Source organism: Trachypithecus francoisi, unplaced genomic scaffold (genome assembly GCF_009764315.1).
Source record: "Trachypithecus francoisi isolate TF-2019V2 unplaced genomic scaffold, Tfra_2.0 Lachesis_group3, whole genome shotgun sequence".
In the NCBI taxonomy this organism is placed as follows: Eukaryota; Metazoa; Chordata; class Mammalia; order Primates; family Cercopithecidae; genus Trachypithecus; species Trachypithecus francoisi.
Window position 1 is genome coordinate 34,085,233 of NW_022681468.1, and position 15,879 is coordinate 34,101,111.

Consider the following 15,879-nt stretch of genomic DNA (forward strand, 5'->3'; position numbering starts at 1 on the left):
AAGGTACATTGAGAGGAAAGGTAACGCGGGCAGAGACCACAAAGCACCCATTGTGGAGCTGATGAGAATAACCTGAAACTCCCCCTTGACATCATTAGCTCACTGTATCCCCTTCGCTGCTGGAGGCCCCTTCTCTTTCCCCTCGGCAGTTGGTTCTCCTTCTGCCACCAGGTTCTCCCACAGTTCACCAAATTAAATATGGCTTTCCCCAAACTCTTACTTTCTGTTGATACAACTAGTTCATAATTCACCAGCTTTTGGCTATTAGTTCGAATTCTGACCTACTGTGTAGCAAAAACAAAAACAAAAAACCAGGACAGAAAGTGCTTCAACAGCCATTTTACTCTTCTTTAATTCCACTGTCTTGGGGCATACATCTCATTTGCTGTGGAAGGTCTGACAGCAGGGCTGACAGCACCGATTCATGACACATTCTTTTCATCATACAGAGTAAAACCCTAGAATAATGGGACCATCTGCTACCACGGCAGAGCTGTCTTACTGGCTGTAGAAAAGGACGGCTTGTGTGGGGGTGAGAGAAGAATGAGGACAGAGGAGGCATCTGGGGCAAGTGAGCCTACAAGTATGTCTACAAATTCAGAAGTTGGTGGAAAACCCAAATTTGACTTCAAGATGATAGAGAATTGATGAGAAATAGTTGTATTATTTCCAAAATGTACTGAATTTGGAACCTGAGGTTAAAACTTTTAGGATAAAGCAACCTCAGGTGCAGACTGGCCTTAGGAAGAAATGACAATCACAGATGGTGATGAGTGTCAGTGCTTGAGAAGAACTGCCAAAGTCAATCTACACATTTGACTTGACTCAAAGGGGGGGAAACAAGTCTCATTTAAAAAGGATGCGTCTGCAGCAAAAAATCAAAGGGAAGCTGGAGCCCCCGCCCACCTCTCCATTCTGCTGCTGGTGCCTGCTCTTCCTCACAGTACCTCCTGAAAAGTTCGGAATTCAGTTAATATAGAATTATTGGGATGATCTTCAACATGTAGTTTAAGATGAAGAGTTCTGTTTGGTTTAAACCACTTCACCTAACCTCTTGGTAACGGTAGTCCTGAGAGTCCGCAGTGTCGGCAAAATCATCCTGTGACCAAGCGTCAAGCTGCTGACGGGGCACAGCAACTTCCGGGCCCATCATATCTCCTTGACCTCGTCCCTCAAATCTGGTAGTTTCTGCACTGAGGGACACAGTCCACTGCGATGAAGTATGTTCAAAATTGTTTTCTATAGGCACCTCCTTCCAAAGTCCAATAGTGCAGGTGGTCAGGAAGACTTGGAAGGAAGCTGCAGAAGTCCAGCCGGGAATCTTGACTTTGTTAGATGTGGACACAGGAAAATCACCTTTGTCCTCCCCAGATTTTGTTACAGTCAAAGGAGAAACATCCATGGGATTCTAACCGCAAATATGCTAGATATAAAATTGATGGAATGCTAATTGGTCCATAAAAGGCTGTACAAGATAATCTGTGGCAAAGTAGAAAACAAGCCCAAAGGTGATGGAGATTGGAAGAGCTGGCAATGCTTTCTTGAAAATGGCGAGGAGTAATAATGTAAGGCACAAACCCTGTGGAGAAGATGGGAAAGGCACACATTCACACATAATTATGAAACCATTTTCAGGCAAAACTCAATCACAAGTCTTAGTTTTTAACATAGTTAACTGAATATTTTCCTTTGGGGTTAAATTTTAGAACAGATGTTTCATTCAATCTGGAAGAAGAGCTATGAAAAAACCTAGCTTTTCTTTGTTTCACAGGGTTCACTATGCACACATTGTTATTTTATCCCCTAATTCTAGGAAATAAACAGAATCTGAAAATAAGTAAAATTATTTTGAAAAAAAGTTAAGGCCGGGCGCGGTGGCTGAAGCCTGTAATCCCAGCACTTTGGGAGGCGAGACAGGCGGATCACGAGGTCAGGAGATCGAGACCATCCTGGCTAACACGGTGAAACCCCGTCTCTACTAAAAAAATACAAAAAAAAAAAAAAAAAAAAAAAAACTAGCCGGGCGAGCTGGCGGGCGCCTGTAGTCCCAGCTACTTGGGAGGCTGAGGCAGGAGAATGGTGTAAACCCGGGAGGCGGAGCTTGCAGTGAGCTGAGATCCGGCCACTGCACTCTAGCCTGGGCGACAGAGTGAGACTCCATCTCAAAAAAAACAAAAAAACAAAAAGTTAAAAGACACAGAAATTTCTATCTTAAATACTGTGTTAGCCTCTGTGATTTTAGTTTGGCTAGTTAAAAACCCAGAGGTGAAGAGAATTCTTTATGCTGAGCGGGAGCATTCTTCCCATGCAGGCCCCTCCATGAAGCATGCCGAGGCTACAGTGTTTAAAAAATAAAATAAACTAAAAGTTTATTTATGAGGAGTATACTGCTTTCTTGTAAACACAGAGCAGCCATGTAATAGAGTTCATTTTTTACCATAGTTACAGAAACACTAGAAAGTCTTCACCCGGCCAAGATATCTTTAGTAAAAATCTTTAGTAAAAATAGCAAAGAAATATTTTATGGGTTGTTTACGTAAATCATAGTTTTTAGGTTGCACACAGTGGCTCATGCCTGTAATTCCAGCACTTAAGGCGGCCGAGGCAGGCAAATCACTTGAGGTCAGAAGTTTGAGACCAGTCTGGGCAATGTGGCAAAACCCCATCTCTACTAAAAATACAAAAATTAGGCCAGGCGCAGTGGTTCACGCCTATAATCCCAGCACTTTGGGAGGCCGAGACTGGCGGATCACGAGGTCGGGAGATCGAGACCACCCTGGCTAACACGGTGAAACCTCATCTCTACTAAAAATACAAAATTGGCCGGCGCGGTGGCTCAAGCCTGTAATCCAGCACTTTGGGAGGCCGAGACGGGCGGATCACGAGGTCAGGAGATCGAGACCATCCTGGCGAACACGGTGAAACCCCGTCTCTACTAAAAATACAAAAACTAGCCGGGCGAGGTGGCGGGCGCCTGTAGTCCAGCTACTCGGGAGGCTGAGGCAGGAGAATGGCGTAAACTCGGGAGGCGGAGCTTGCAGTGAGCTGAGATCGGCCACTGCACTCCAGCCCGGGCGACAGAGCGAGACTCCGTCTCAAAAAAAAAAAAAAAAAAAAAAAAAAAAATACAAAAATTAGCTGGGCACAGTGGCGGCGCCTGTAGTCCCAGCTACTAAAGAGGCTGAGGCAGGAGAATGGCGTGAACCAGGAGGCAGAGCTTGCAGTGAGTGGAGATCGCGCCACTGCACTCCAGTCTGGGCGACACAACGAGACTCCGTCTCAAAAAATAAAAAAATACAAAATACAAAAATTAGCCGGGCATGGTGGTGCACATATGTTATTCCAGCTACTTGGGAAGCTGAGACAGGAGGATTGCTTGAACCCAGGAAGCAGAGGTTGCAGTGAGCTGAGATAATGTCACCGCACTATAGTTTGGGCGACAGAGCAAGACTCTGTCTCAAAAAAAAAAAAAAAAAGGCCAGGTGCAGTGGTTCACGCCTGTAATCCCAGCACTTTGGGAGGCTGAGGCAGGCACATCACTTGAGGTCAGGAGTTCAAGACCAGCCTGGCCAACATGGTGAAACCCTGTCTCTACTAAAAATACAAAAATTAGCTGGGCACAGTGGCGGGCGCCTGTAGTCCCAGCTACTAAAGAGGCTGAGGCAGGAGAATGGCGTGAACCCAGGAGGCAGAGCTTGCAGTGAGTGGAGATCGCGCCACTGCACTCCAGTCTGGGCGACACAACGAGACTCCGTCTCAAAAAATAAAAAAATACAAAATACAAAAATTAGCCGGGCATGGTGGTGCACATATGTTATTCCAGCTACTTGGGAAGCTGAGACAGGAGGATTGCTTGAACCCAGGAAGCAGAGGTTGCAGTGAGCTGAGATAATGTCACCGCACTATAGTTTGGGCGACAGAGCAAGACTCTGTCTCAAAAAAAAAAAAAAAAAAGGCCAGGTGCAGTGGTTCACGCCTGTAATCCCAGCACTTTGGGAGGCTGAGGCAGGCACATCACTTGAGGTCAGGAGTTCAAGACCAGCCTGGCCAACATGGTGAAACCCTGTCTCTACTAAAAATACAAAAATTAGCCAAGCATGGTGGTAGCCACCTGTAATCCCATCTACTCAGGAGGCTGAGGCAGAGAATCACTTAAAGCTAGGAGGCGGAGGTTGCGGTGAGTCGAGATTGCACCACTCAACTCCAGCCTGAGCAACAGAGACTCCGTCTCAAAAAAAAAAAAAAAAAAAAAATCATAGTTTTGAAAGCTTCAGGGTTCATGCTGTTGCACTATCAGCAAGATCTATGTGGGATCATGCATGGCACTAGCTCCTCTCACTAGATGCTTGATGTCTTAAGTAACACTGTATGCTACAGGCTGTGTCATTAAATGCAAAACCACCACCAAACTCTCAGTGACTAAGTCTGGGGACTAAGGGAGGATCTGTTTATCCCTGTAAGACGGACCTTACAGAGCTAATTTGCTACATATCTGTGCTGCTAGGCTTGAGGCAGCGGTTCCCAAACAGAAATACCAGCATTTCCTGGGAAACTTTTAAAAACTACACAATTGCCGGGCGCGGTGGCTCAAGCCTGTAATCCCAGCACTTTGGGAGGCCGAGACGGGCGGATCACGAGGTCAGGAGATCGAGACCATCCTGGCTAACACGGTGAAACCCCGTCTCTACTAAAAATTACAGAAAACTAGCCGGGCGAGGTGGTGGGCGCCTGTAGTCCCAGCTACTCGGGAGGCTGAGGCAGGAGAATGGCGTAAACCCGGGAGGCGGAGCTTGCAGTGAGCTGAGATCCGGCCACTGCACTCCAGCCTGGGCGACAGAGTGAAACTCCATCTCAAAAAAAAAAAAAAAAAAAAAACTACACAATTAAATTAAATAAGAATATCTCAGGGCAGAGCTTACAGTTTTAAAAGCTCCCAAGTGATTCTAGTATGTGGCCAGGGAAGAGAACTACTAAGGTGAGGTCCAATGATCAAAAAGCTCCTCAGAGAGCTGGAATATTTAACCCACCTGGGGTTAAAACAGAACTGCCTTAAAGGGACTGTGTAATCAAAGTTTTGACATTAAGAGTTCTGACACATTCTTATTAGTGTATACTTACAATTAATATGGCTACAAAACAGGCTATGGTTGTGTTCCAGTCTCCACTGGCTGTTGCTGAGGCTTTACCAACCAGAACACTGTAGAAAATGAAATCTCCCAATCCAAGTTTTACTCCCCCTAAAAAGGAAAGATTACAAATATAAAACAGTTGGTGACTCTTTGCTATGATTTCACAATTCAAAAATATCACTGCCCTAATCAACCCCACAATGAATGAGAGAAGTCAGTAAATGATATACAAAATTAGTCTTCAGCTGTCTTTCTTTTTTTGTTTTCTACAACAGGAGTTCCAGATTCTACGTGACTGACTCTGGAGTCTTAACTGTAGATGCTGCTGTTATTTATCAATAACAATAATAAGTAATAATCGTCATCTATTGAATATATAGTTTACACCCAGCACTTGTACTAAGAAGTCCTTATAAGAATTCTGAGATAGGCATTATTTTATCATCTTATTAATTAATAAATATATATATATTTTGAGATGGAGTCTTGCTCTCTGGCCCAGGCTGGAGTGCAGTGGCATGATCTCGGCTCACTGCAAACTCTGCCTCCCAGGTTCAAGCGACTTTCCTGTCTTAGCCTCTGAGTAGGTGGGATTACAGGCGCATGCCACCCTGCCTGGCTAATTTTTGTATTTTTGATAGAGATGGGGTTTCACCATGTTGGTCAGGCTGGTCTCGAACTCCAGACTTCATGATCCACCCACCTTGGCCTCCCAAAGTGCTGGGATTACAGACGTGAGCCACCGCGCCCAGCCTATCATCTTATTTTTAAAAACAGCTTCATTAGGCTATGATTTATCTCATACAATACACGCCTGGCCCATTTTACTTAATATAATGTTTCTGAGGTTTAACCATGATACTACCAAGTGTCTACAGTTTCTTGGAAGTTATTGGAAGCTGAATGGTTTTCCATTATATGGTTTGCTTATCCATTTACCAGTTGATGGACACCTGGATTGTTTTCAATTTGGGGCTATTCTGAACAATGCTGCTAAGAACATTTATGTCCATGTCTCTGTGGGGACAGATTGTTTTCATTTCCGTTGGGTAGCCTCCTGGGAGTGCAACTGCTGGGCCATGTAAGTTTAGGTTTTTAGCTTTTTAATAAACTGCCAAATCACATTCCACACTGGCTGTTCCAGTCTGCATTTCCACCAACAACAATTGAGAGTTCCAGTTTCCTCATATCCTCACCAGCATTTGGTATTGTTAGCCTTTCTGATTCTAGTCACTCTGATTAATGATGTTGAGCATCTTTTCATGTGCTTATTAGCCATTATGTATCTCTTTTGGTAAAATGTCTAGTCAAAGCATTTCCCTATCTTAAATTTGGGCTATCATCTTATTAAGTTGTAAGTATCCTTTATTTATCCTAAATACAAGTCCTTTACCGGGACTTCAATATGATTTGCATATATTTTCTCTCAGCTGGTAGCTTATTTTCCTTTTTTTTTTTTGTAAGTGATCTCGGCTCACTGTAACCTCTACCTCCCGGTTTCAAGCAATTCTCCTGCCTCAGCCTCTTGAGTAGCTGGGATTACAGGCATGCACCACCATGCCTGGCTACTTTTGTATTTTTAGTAGATATGGGGTTTCACCATGTTGGCCAGGCTGGTCTCAAACTCCAAACCTCAGGTGATCCACCAACCTCAGCCTCCAAAAGTGCTGGGATTACAGGCATGAGCCACCACACCTGGCCTTATTTTCCACTTCTTAGTGGTATTTAAAAAACTTTTTTTTTGGCCAGGCATAGTTGCTCACGCCTGTAATCCCAGCACTTTGGGAGGCTGAGGTGGGCAGATCACTTGAGGTCGGGAGTTCAAGACCAGCCTGGCCAACATGGTGAAACCTTGTCCCTACTAAAAATACAAAAATTAGCCAGGTGTGGTGATGTGCGCCTGTAGTCCCAGCTCCTCGGGAGGCCAAGGCAGGAGTATCGCTTGAACCCGGGAGGCAGAGTTGCAGTGAACTGAGATCTGGGCACTGCACTCCACCCTAGGTGACGAGCGCAAACTGTCTCAAAAAACAAAAAAATAAAAAACAAAAATTTAACTGTGGTAAGATACCCATCAAGTTTAACATCTTAACCTTTTTTAAGTGAACACTTCAAAGACACTAGGTACAATCATATCATTGTGCTACCATTACCATCGTCCATCCACAGAACTCTTTTCATCTTGTAAAACTGAAACGCTACACCCATTAAACGATTCTTCATTTTTCCTCCCCTTAACCCCTGCAACCACCAGTCTACTTTCTGACTACTCTGATGTAAGTGGATCATATAGTATTTTTCGTTTTGTAACTAGCTTATTTCACTTAGCACAATGTCCTCAAGATTTATGCATGCTGTAACATGTCAGAATTCCCTTCCTTTTTAAAGCTGAATAAAAAAACTGAACAAAGATTTTAATTAGAAATGTAAGACATTTTTATTCATTGTGAAGGTAGTTGGTCTTTTTTTTTTTTTGAGATGGAGTTTCACTCTTCTTGCCCAGGCTGGAGTGCAATGGCACAATCTCAGCTCACTGCAACCTCCGCCTCCTGGGTTCAGGTGATTCTCCTGCCTCAGCCTCCCGAGTAGCTGCGCCACCACACTGGGCTAATTTTGTATTTTTAGTACAGACAGGGTTTCTCCATGTTGGTCAGGCTGGTCTCAAACTCCTGACCTCAGGTGGTCTGCCTGCCTTGGCCTCCCAAAGTGCTGGGATTACAAGGCATGAGCCACTGCGCCCAGCGGTAGTTGGTCTTTTAGTGAATTTCAAGATATACTTCCCACAGCCAACATGCCAGTAACAGGCTCATCCTAAGTGTACTACTGATAGATTGTTTCTTTTTATAACCAAGTAATATTCCGCTGTATGAATATACCACATTTATTATCCACTTATCAGTTAATAGACAAGTGGGTGGTTTCTGTTTTTGCCTGTTATGAACAATATTACTATGACCACTGAATATGTGTCTTTGTGTTGACATATGTTTTAATTCTCTTGAGTATATACCTAGGAGTAGAATTACTGGGTCATATTTAATCTTTTGAAGAACTACTGAACTGTTTTCCAAAATCACTATACTATTTTACATTCCCACCAGCAGTGTATGAGGATTCTAGTTTCTTCACATCCTCACCAATACTTGTTATTGTCTATCTTTTTTATTATAGCCAATCTAGTGAGTATAAAGTGGTTTTGATTTGCATTTCCCTGATGGCTAATGATGCTGAGTATATTTTTATGTGTTTACAGATCATTTTTACATTTTCTTTGGAGAACTATACATTCAGATCTTTTGATCAGTTTTCTAATTAAATGTTAAATGTTGACTTTTAACAGGTTGCTTTGGAAGACATTTGTGTCTTTTAGCAACTGACTTCTAGTGTAAACTGAACCTTTTGGTAAATACCCATAAATCTGGTTTAACATACTCACACCATCAGAGATGGTGATATGTGTGCTGAATGCTAAGATGATGAAGCACGTCCGTTATTACTTTGTATTGGCTTCAGAGAAAGAAAATACTGAAGTTAGAAGGGGCAACACTTGAGTTTCGCTTTTTTTAAAAAAAGTTGGAGATGAAGAGGAGGAGGACACAAGGAGTTCTCTCAGGAGAGGGAATCTTCAAATTAGAAAAGGCAGTCATGAAAGAATTATGCTGCTGCTCTGGTCAACAACTATTATATTATTTCTTCTGGCTCCTGGTGCCTGTGAGAAAAGAGGAAAGTAGAAGAGGCAACCTAATTACGGTGGTAACTGAGAGCAGAACAAAATCCCAGCAAAGGCAAGCTAAAGCCTGCTGTAAGAGCAGGCAGATATATCTACTTTCCCAGGAGTGTGAAAGTCACAGGCTGCAGCTGGGCTTTGCTATCTGGAAAACTCAGCCAAGCAGTAAAGTCATGAATATGCCCAGTGAAAGTTCTGACTCAGTTAAAAGATTGAGGACAAGGTGTAAAAAGTGTTCTCCTCAAACTGATGGATATGTCAAGGTCACAATAATTAGTGACTAATGATTAAAGACACTAAGGAACCTAGGTGTGTGTTTCTTTAAAACACTTAATATTCTTGTTGTAATGTTTTAATCAAGTTTCACTCTTGCAAAAACAAGAAAACCAAAAATAACTTAGTTGGAAAACATGCTAAAGTCTTATTCAATGGACCACATCTCTAAGACTAACTGAAGAGATGACTGAGCCCTAACCAAGGGGCTTTAGTGGCCGATCATGTTCCTAAGAAGCCCTAAGCATTAACTTAAATCTATTAAGTGGCAACACATCTTAGACACTGAAGAAATACTTGCATTTCTGCCAATATCCTAAATCCCTTTGATTTTCTTTAAAATAAATAAAATATAGCACTTGTCAACAAAAGGAACAATGTATAAGGTTGTATCATGAAAATCCACAGATCTCTCTACAGCAGAGACATATTAATAAAATTTTTGTAGACAAATGTATTACAGCCATGAAGGCTTATTGGAATAATTTTTAAAAAATCTTTTACTTTACAAAATAAATGCCAAAAGGTCAGGCTGTAAAATGCCAACTTAAAAAGACTGAAGGGAGGCTGGGTACAGTGGCTTACACCTGTAATCCCAGCACTTTGGGAGGCCGAGGCGGGCGGATCACCATGTCAGAAGTTCAAGACCTGCCTGGCCAAGATGGTGAAACCCCATCTCTACTAAAACTACAAAATTATCCGGGCATGGGGCGCATGCCTATAGTCCCAGCTACTCGGGGAGGCTGAGGCAGGGGAATCGCCTGAACCCAGGAGGTGGAGCTTGCAGTGAGCCAAGATCGCGCCACTGCACTCCAACCTGGCGACAGAGAGAGACTCTGTTTCAAAAAAAAAAAAAGGCACTATTACTGATATTTCCAAATAAAAGTTACATGTGACACAGAATTAGATTGTAACACTCTCAATTCATTTTATTCTCAAAAAGGTTGATAACGTAGCCGCCTAAAGGAATCCATGACTTTGCAACATAGAGCAATGTACATACTTTCCTCTGGATCTTCACCAGCAAGGATGCTGCTGGAAAGTTCCTGGACAGCAGCTCGTGACTCAGGTGTAGAGCGATGAGGCCCTAGATGACTGTCCCTCTGGGCTTCCCATTCCTCACTGAAGCCGCCATCATCATTCTCTGCAACCGTGTCTTGTGACTCCCTTTCTGTGCCTTCAAGAGAAAGTGAAAGTTACAGCTCTAATATTTAGAAAAATTTAATACCTTTACGAAAATTACATGGAACCAGTAACTAGCTAACTGTCATTGTAACTAGCTGGCCCTTAAACCACAAAGCATGGGCTGTAGCAGTGCCTGCTGGTAGTTTATCCAACAGCTATTTTCTCCCTTATTTCCTGAGGGCAGAATCCTGAATTGTTTGGGTTCCCATCCCTCTTCCACATGACTCTGGTGGTAAATCCTGACCAATCCAAGTCAAGCATGGTAATCCCACTAAGCCTCTTCCTAACAAAAGCTCTAAGGCTGTGGGGTTATAACTTGGTATGAACCTATGAGTGGTGAAGCAAAGTCCGCTGGGATTCCTGGGGAAATTTTTCTCACTCTTTAAGAGAGACTAAAGGAAAAAATAAACAGTCCCCTTCTATGCCTGAATGTCGCCTTATCTAGATATGATGCCTAGAACTACAGCTGTCATGACCACCAGGAGCAGTGGGCTGAAGACCAAGCCTATACACTAGTGATGGTAGAGTAGGAAGTTGGGCTACTTGAAAACATCCCTGAGCCACCAAATTAACCAACCCTACAAATTTCAAATGCCTACACCTCAGGCCTTCCTGTCACATGAAGAATACATTTCTTCTTTGCTTAAGGCAACTGAGTTGGGCTTTTTATCTTTGCAACTGAAAGCTTCCTAACTGTTAGCACTCATCCCTGGATTTGGTGACAAAGTTATAAAAGTGGCTTCATTCTGGACAGTGGATTGGGAAAGGAGGGGGGAGTGAATGTCTTTATGGGCCAGTCATTTCATTATAATGACTATCAATCTCATTGAAAATGGTGAGCACGATAGTCTTAAAAAACTTTCATACATTAAAAATAATTAAAATATTTAAGTGAAGTTCAAAGTACTTTTATTCTTCCTTCATTTTCTATAAAAGTAATATAAAATGTTCAGAACAGAAGTAGATTTGCCATGAATAAGTACAGCTTGTGAGCTTCAGGGCCCTTCCTTACATGGCTTCCTCTGGGACAGCCCTCACAATTTTGTATTGGTAGTTTTGTATTCTTTTTATTATCCAGGTCTCCAAAACACCTGAGTCTTCTCTGGTTTGGAGTTGAAGAAATAATATAAGAATAAGATTTATACATGAAAACAGCAGTCCCTTTTCTGCCCCCTCCCTCCTCATTTCTGATACTCATTCCTACTTTAAACTCTTTTAGCCATTCCTTTTGGTATTTACCTCCATAATTAATTATAAGTAGCATGCTCATTGTGCCATAACTTGATGTTTTAATTGGGGTACTACTTATTGGCCTCCTAAAGAGAAGATAAAGCATTAGGTCTCATCCTCTTCTGCATGTAAATGTAACTCTTCCCGTCTTCCTAGTGCCATAACCTTAAATTTAGTTTTATATTCTCACTATGCAAATAATAGTCACAACTAAACTACTTTGCTACAGCCAGAATATACTATAATTACATTTGCTTTTTTGAACAAGTTTTTGTTTTCTTTGGAAAACTGCCTCATTTTTTTCCGTTGATGAATTTTATATTATTATCTATGACTAATTTATCCTGAAATGCTCTGACAGAGTTCAACCACATCAGGTAATCTCTCAGTTCTTTTTCTTTGTTTTTTCCTTGCACAGATATCCCTCTCGGAGCCCTACGCCCTTTTGTTCCAATGTAACTTCTAGTTCCGTTAACATAGTGATTTAACTAGGGATAGCACCTCCCTTCCAGGGAGTGTTTGGAAATAACTAGGATGGAGGAGTTTTTGATTATCACAAAGCTTCAAAGCCATTATTGGCATTTAGTGGGTGAGCGGCCAGGGATGTTAAATATCTTGCAATGTGAAGGGAAGTCTCACACAATGAAGAACTGTGCCCCCCAAAATACTAGCAGCACTCTCACTGAGGAAGCCTGCAGTTCATCCAGCCTGCTCATTTCAAAGCCCTTGCTCATGCTGCCCGTCTCTCGGAAAGCTCTTCCTCCGCCCTTCAGCAAGCCGCCACCTATTATCACTTCCTCAGGGAAGCACCCCTTGACTTTCCAGGGTACGTAAAATTCCACTATTATAAACTTTCACAGCAACTTATACGTCTTCTTTGCAGTACCTATCACAACTGTATGAATTATTTATGTAATAATTTGTTGACCATCTATCTCCCTAAATAGACTATGAGCTCCACAAGGGTAGGGGAAATCTTGTTTAGTGCTATATCCCCAGGGCCTAGCACATAGTCAGGTGCTCAGTCGACATCTGTAAAAGGAATGAAATTCTGTTGTATCACTCACTCACTCATACATACATATATACCTACATGCTCACAACCATTAGATTTTCTTTAGCTTAACACAGGTTAACTCTGTAGAATTCCTGGCTTTATAAAACATAAACTCTCCCTTTCCTGACAAACAGCACCTCAATGAAGGCCTTTTTTCCCCTCACCAATATTTATTTCGCCTGTTGTTTTTCAGATTCCTCATAAAAGTTAGCCCTTTTTTGTTTTTCTTTCAAAAAGTAAGCTTTTTTTTTTTTTTTAACTATTTATATTGTGCTGTTATTCCTCAATTCTTTTTTATCTTTTTTTTTTTCCGTGTGTGTGGGAAGGTAGCCTCCATTCCAGAAAATTGAATGAAAGCTCCCCCTCAACTCCTTCTAATAACAACTTCTAACTTGTGTTCTCCTTAATATGTTCTGTAGTATCCTTAGAGGACTTTTCACTCTCATCCTAAGTCATTATTATTATTCATTATTATTATTATTTTTGAGGCAAGATCTCACTAAGTTGCCCAGGGTAATCTAGAACTCCTTGGCGCAAGTGATCCTCTTGCCTTGGCCATGTAGCTGGGACTACAGGCATACATAACAGGACCCAGCTCATCCTAAGTCATTCTTATCCTCTTCTAAAAAGTCATATCCACCTAGAATATTTGATCTTCTCAGTATAAACATTAGCACATCTCAAATCATATTTCAGTTACTCTGGCCATGTTAGACAAGAAGTTCCTATTGTTATGTTGTTTATATTTTGCTTTGTTTGTTTACTTATATTTCCTTTATTGTCTGTTTCTTTTAGGAGGTTATTACTTTTACATGTTTGGAGAGAGTTTATTTTTTCTTTTTAAAATCATGACTTCTAAAAAACAAACAAAAAACAAAAACAAAATCATAACCTCAACCTGAACCTTTCCATGCTGGTATTCTGTATTTAATGGGAGGTGTCTTAACCTAGGGTGCCTTGACCGTATTGTTGGGTTATGAGTATCTGAACTCCTTAAGTATTTATCTGTGTATTTACTGAGCATTACTACAGTTTTCAAGAGATTCTCAAAGGAGTCTATGACCAAAGAAAGATAATAATAACATTGCTATACTGTTAGCTTATAAGATAACAGTGACCCTGAAAAACCAAGATATTATCTAATTAAAGTTACCTACTTTCTGCATTATACTTGGAATTTTTGGATACTCTCCTTTGAGCTTCCGGGTCTCCTTCTGCCATATTCACCAACCACACCATTGTTGCTGTTGAAAAAGACCAAATTCCAGGTAAGCACTGGATACACAAAGTATGCACAGACCACAACAGGCCATCATCTCTCCACACAAATCGCCAATCTTCCTAATGCTGCCTTAAGACTGTTCAACAGCCGGGCGCAGTGGCTCACGCCTGTAATCCCAGCACTTTGGGAGGCCAAGACGGGCGGATCACGAGGTCAGGAGATCAAGACCATCCTGGCTAACACAGTGAAACCCCGTCTCTACTAAAAAATACAAAAAACTAGCCGGGCGTCGAGGCGGGCGCCTGTAGTCCCAGCTACTTGGGAGGCTGAGGCATGGGAATGGCGTAAACCCGGGAGGCGGAGCTTGCAGTGAGCTGAGATCCGGCCACTGCACTCCAGCCTGGGCGACACAGCGAGACTCCGTCTCAAAAAAACAAAACAAAACAAAACAAAAAAAAACACTGTTCAACAATCAGAAGTAAAAATAATAAAAGGTTCTCTTTGGTTTTAGCAGATAAGAGAAAAAGTTCTGAAACTGAATGTTTACTGTAGTGCTCAAACTACCTGCTATCACAAAACTCTTCATCATCATTTTTAGTCCGTGAAAAGTAACCAGAAGGAAAACTGTTCAGGCCAGCAAGATTCCACTGAAACAACAGCTGGACTAGTTGAATGTTCTAAATTCCAGGACAAACTGGAGCTCACAAAAGCCTCAGATGATGATTATAATTCAAAAGATGCACAGAGTAAATTTCCTTCATATTATGTCTCACTTTTAGAATGTTCAATGATGCTAAATCATGTTTTAAACTTGAAGTGAGAAAAAACATTAAAAGCAATAAACATAATAGGGATAGTCAAGTGGCCTCCTCTGTGACCCTTCTACAAAAATACATGTGTATCAATATATCAATCTAGATCTAGATATACACATGTGCATCTCTACCACATACTAGTTCAGAGACAACGTGAAAACTTTAAAATGGTGCTTCTCTATTTCAGGCAGGAATGAAAAATAGTATAATCTCCATTGGTGGGAAAGTTCGTAACATCTAATAAAACTACATGTCCATTAACCCTTTAACCCAGCAATATTACATTTTGGAACTTATCCTGAAGATACATCAACAATAACACTAAAGTATATATAAACAAACACATGACATGGGGCTATGGTGGGAACCAAATGCCAGCAGCAAGCTGAGTCCAATCTGGTCACAGTAATTTTAAACAAGATACTTAGCATTTATGCCTCTCTGGCTTTTTATCACTATAATTTTATCCATGTTTCTAATACTTAGGCTTCTTGAAGCACTTATGAAAGAAATACACAAAGAAGCTGAACGATCGCCTTGTTATTTCTGAGGTCAACCAAGTTTCATTATAGGATAACACAACCAAATGATCAAAAGTTAACAGAAACCAGGCAGGCAACACACTGTTTAAATCCAGCTTTAAAGAAGAAAAACTGAAGGGCAACCACCAAGTACGAGGTTTATGGATTAGTTTTTATTTTCATTTTTTCTAAAAACAGGGTCTCACTGTGTTGCCCAGGCTGGACTCAAACTCCTGGGCTCAAGCAATCCTCCCACCTCAGCCTCCCAAAGTGCTAGGATTACAGGCATGAGCCACTGCACCCAGCCTGTTTATGGATTTCTATAGCCTTTTGGAAATGAAGGCACCAGCAATGTATTAGGCTTTCATTCTTTATGCAAGTATGAAAAAATATAGCTACAAGCTTCTTTGTTTTTTAATAGTATCATGAAAATCAATGGCCAGCTAACTTTTTCTGTAAATGGCCAGGGAGTAAACATTTCAGGTTTTGTGCATCACATATTCTTCCTTGTTCTTTTTTTTTTTTTAATGTAGAAAGCATTTTCAGCTAATAAGCTGTACAGAAACAGGCAATGGGCCACATTTGGCTTCAAGCAGTAGTTTGCTAACCCCATGTTAATAATCATAAATAGTATATTTGTTAAATAGTCCTAAAATAATTTTTAAAAATCACTTTTCCTTTCACCTTAACACCAAACACCTTAGATCAATAGGAAAATAAGCA

At 41.3% G+C, this 15,879-nt stretch overlaps 1 protein-coding gene across 4 annotated transcripts in view; it reads right to left on the reverse strand.

The window, feature by feature from the left end:
* Positions 1–324: 324 nt before the first annotated feature.
* PSEN1 (presenilin 1) overlaps positions 325–15,879 on the reverse strand; it is an 86,236-nt gene continuing 70,681 nt past the window's right edge. For 3 of the 4 annotated variants that reach the window (XM_033187561.1, XM_033187559.1, XM_033187558.1), the window contains exons 9-12: positions 13,756–13,842; positions 10,130–10,303; positions 5,119–5,237; positions 328–1,579 (exon numbers count right to left, since the gene is read on the reverse strand). In XM_033187561.1, the coding sequence (XP_033043452.1) occupies positions 1,424–1,579; positions 5,119–5,237; positions 10,130–10,303; positions 13,756–13,842 (536 nt within the window). In that variant the 3' untranslated portion in view covers positions 328–1,423. Of the gene's footprint in view, positions 1,580–5,118; positions 5,238–10,129; positions 10,304–13,755; positions 13,843–15,879 lie in introns of all 4 variants that reach the window. The other variant, XM_033187560.1, reaches the window with a different exon arrangement.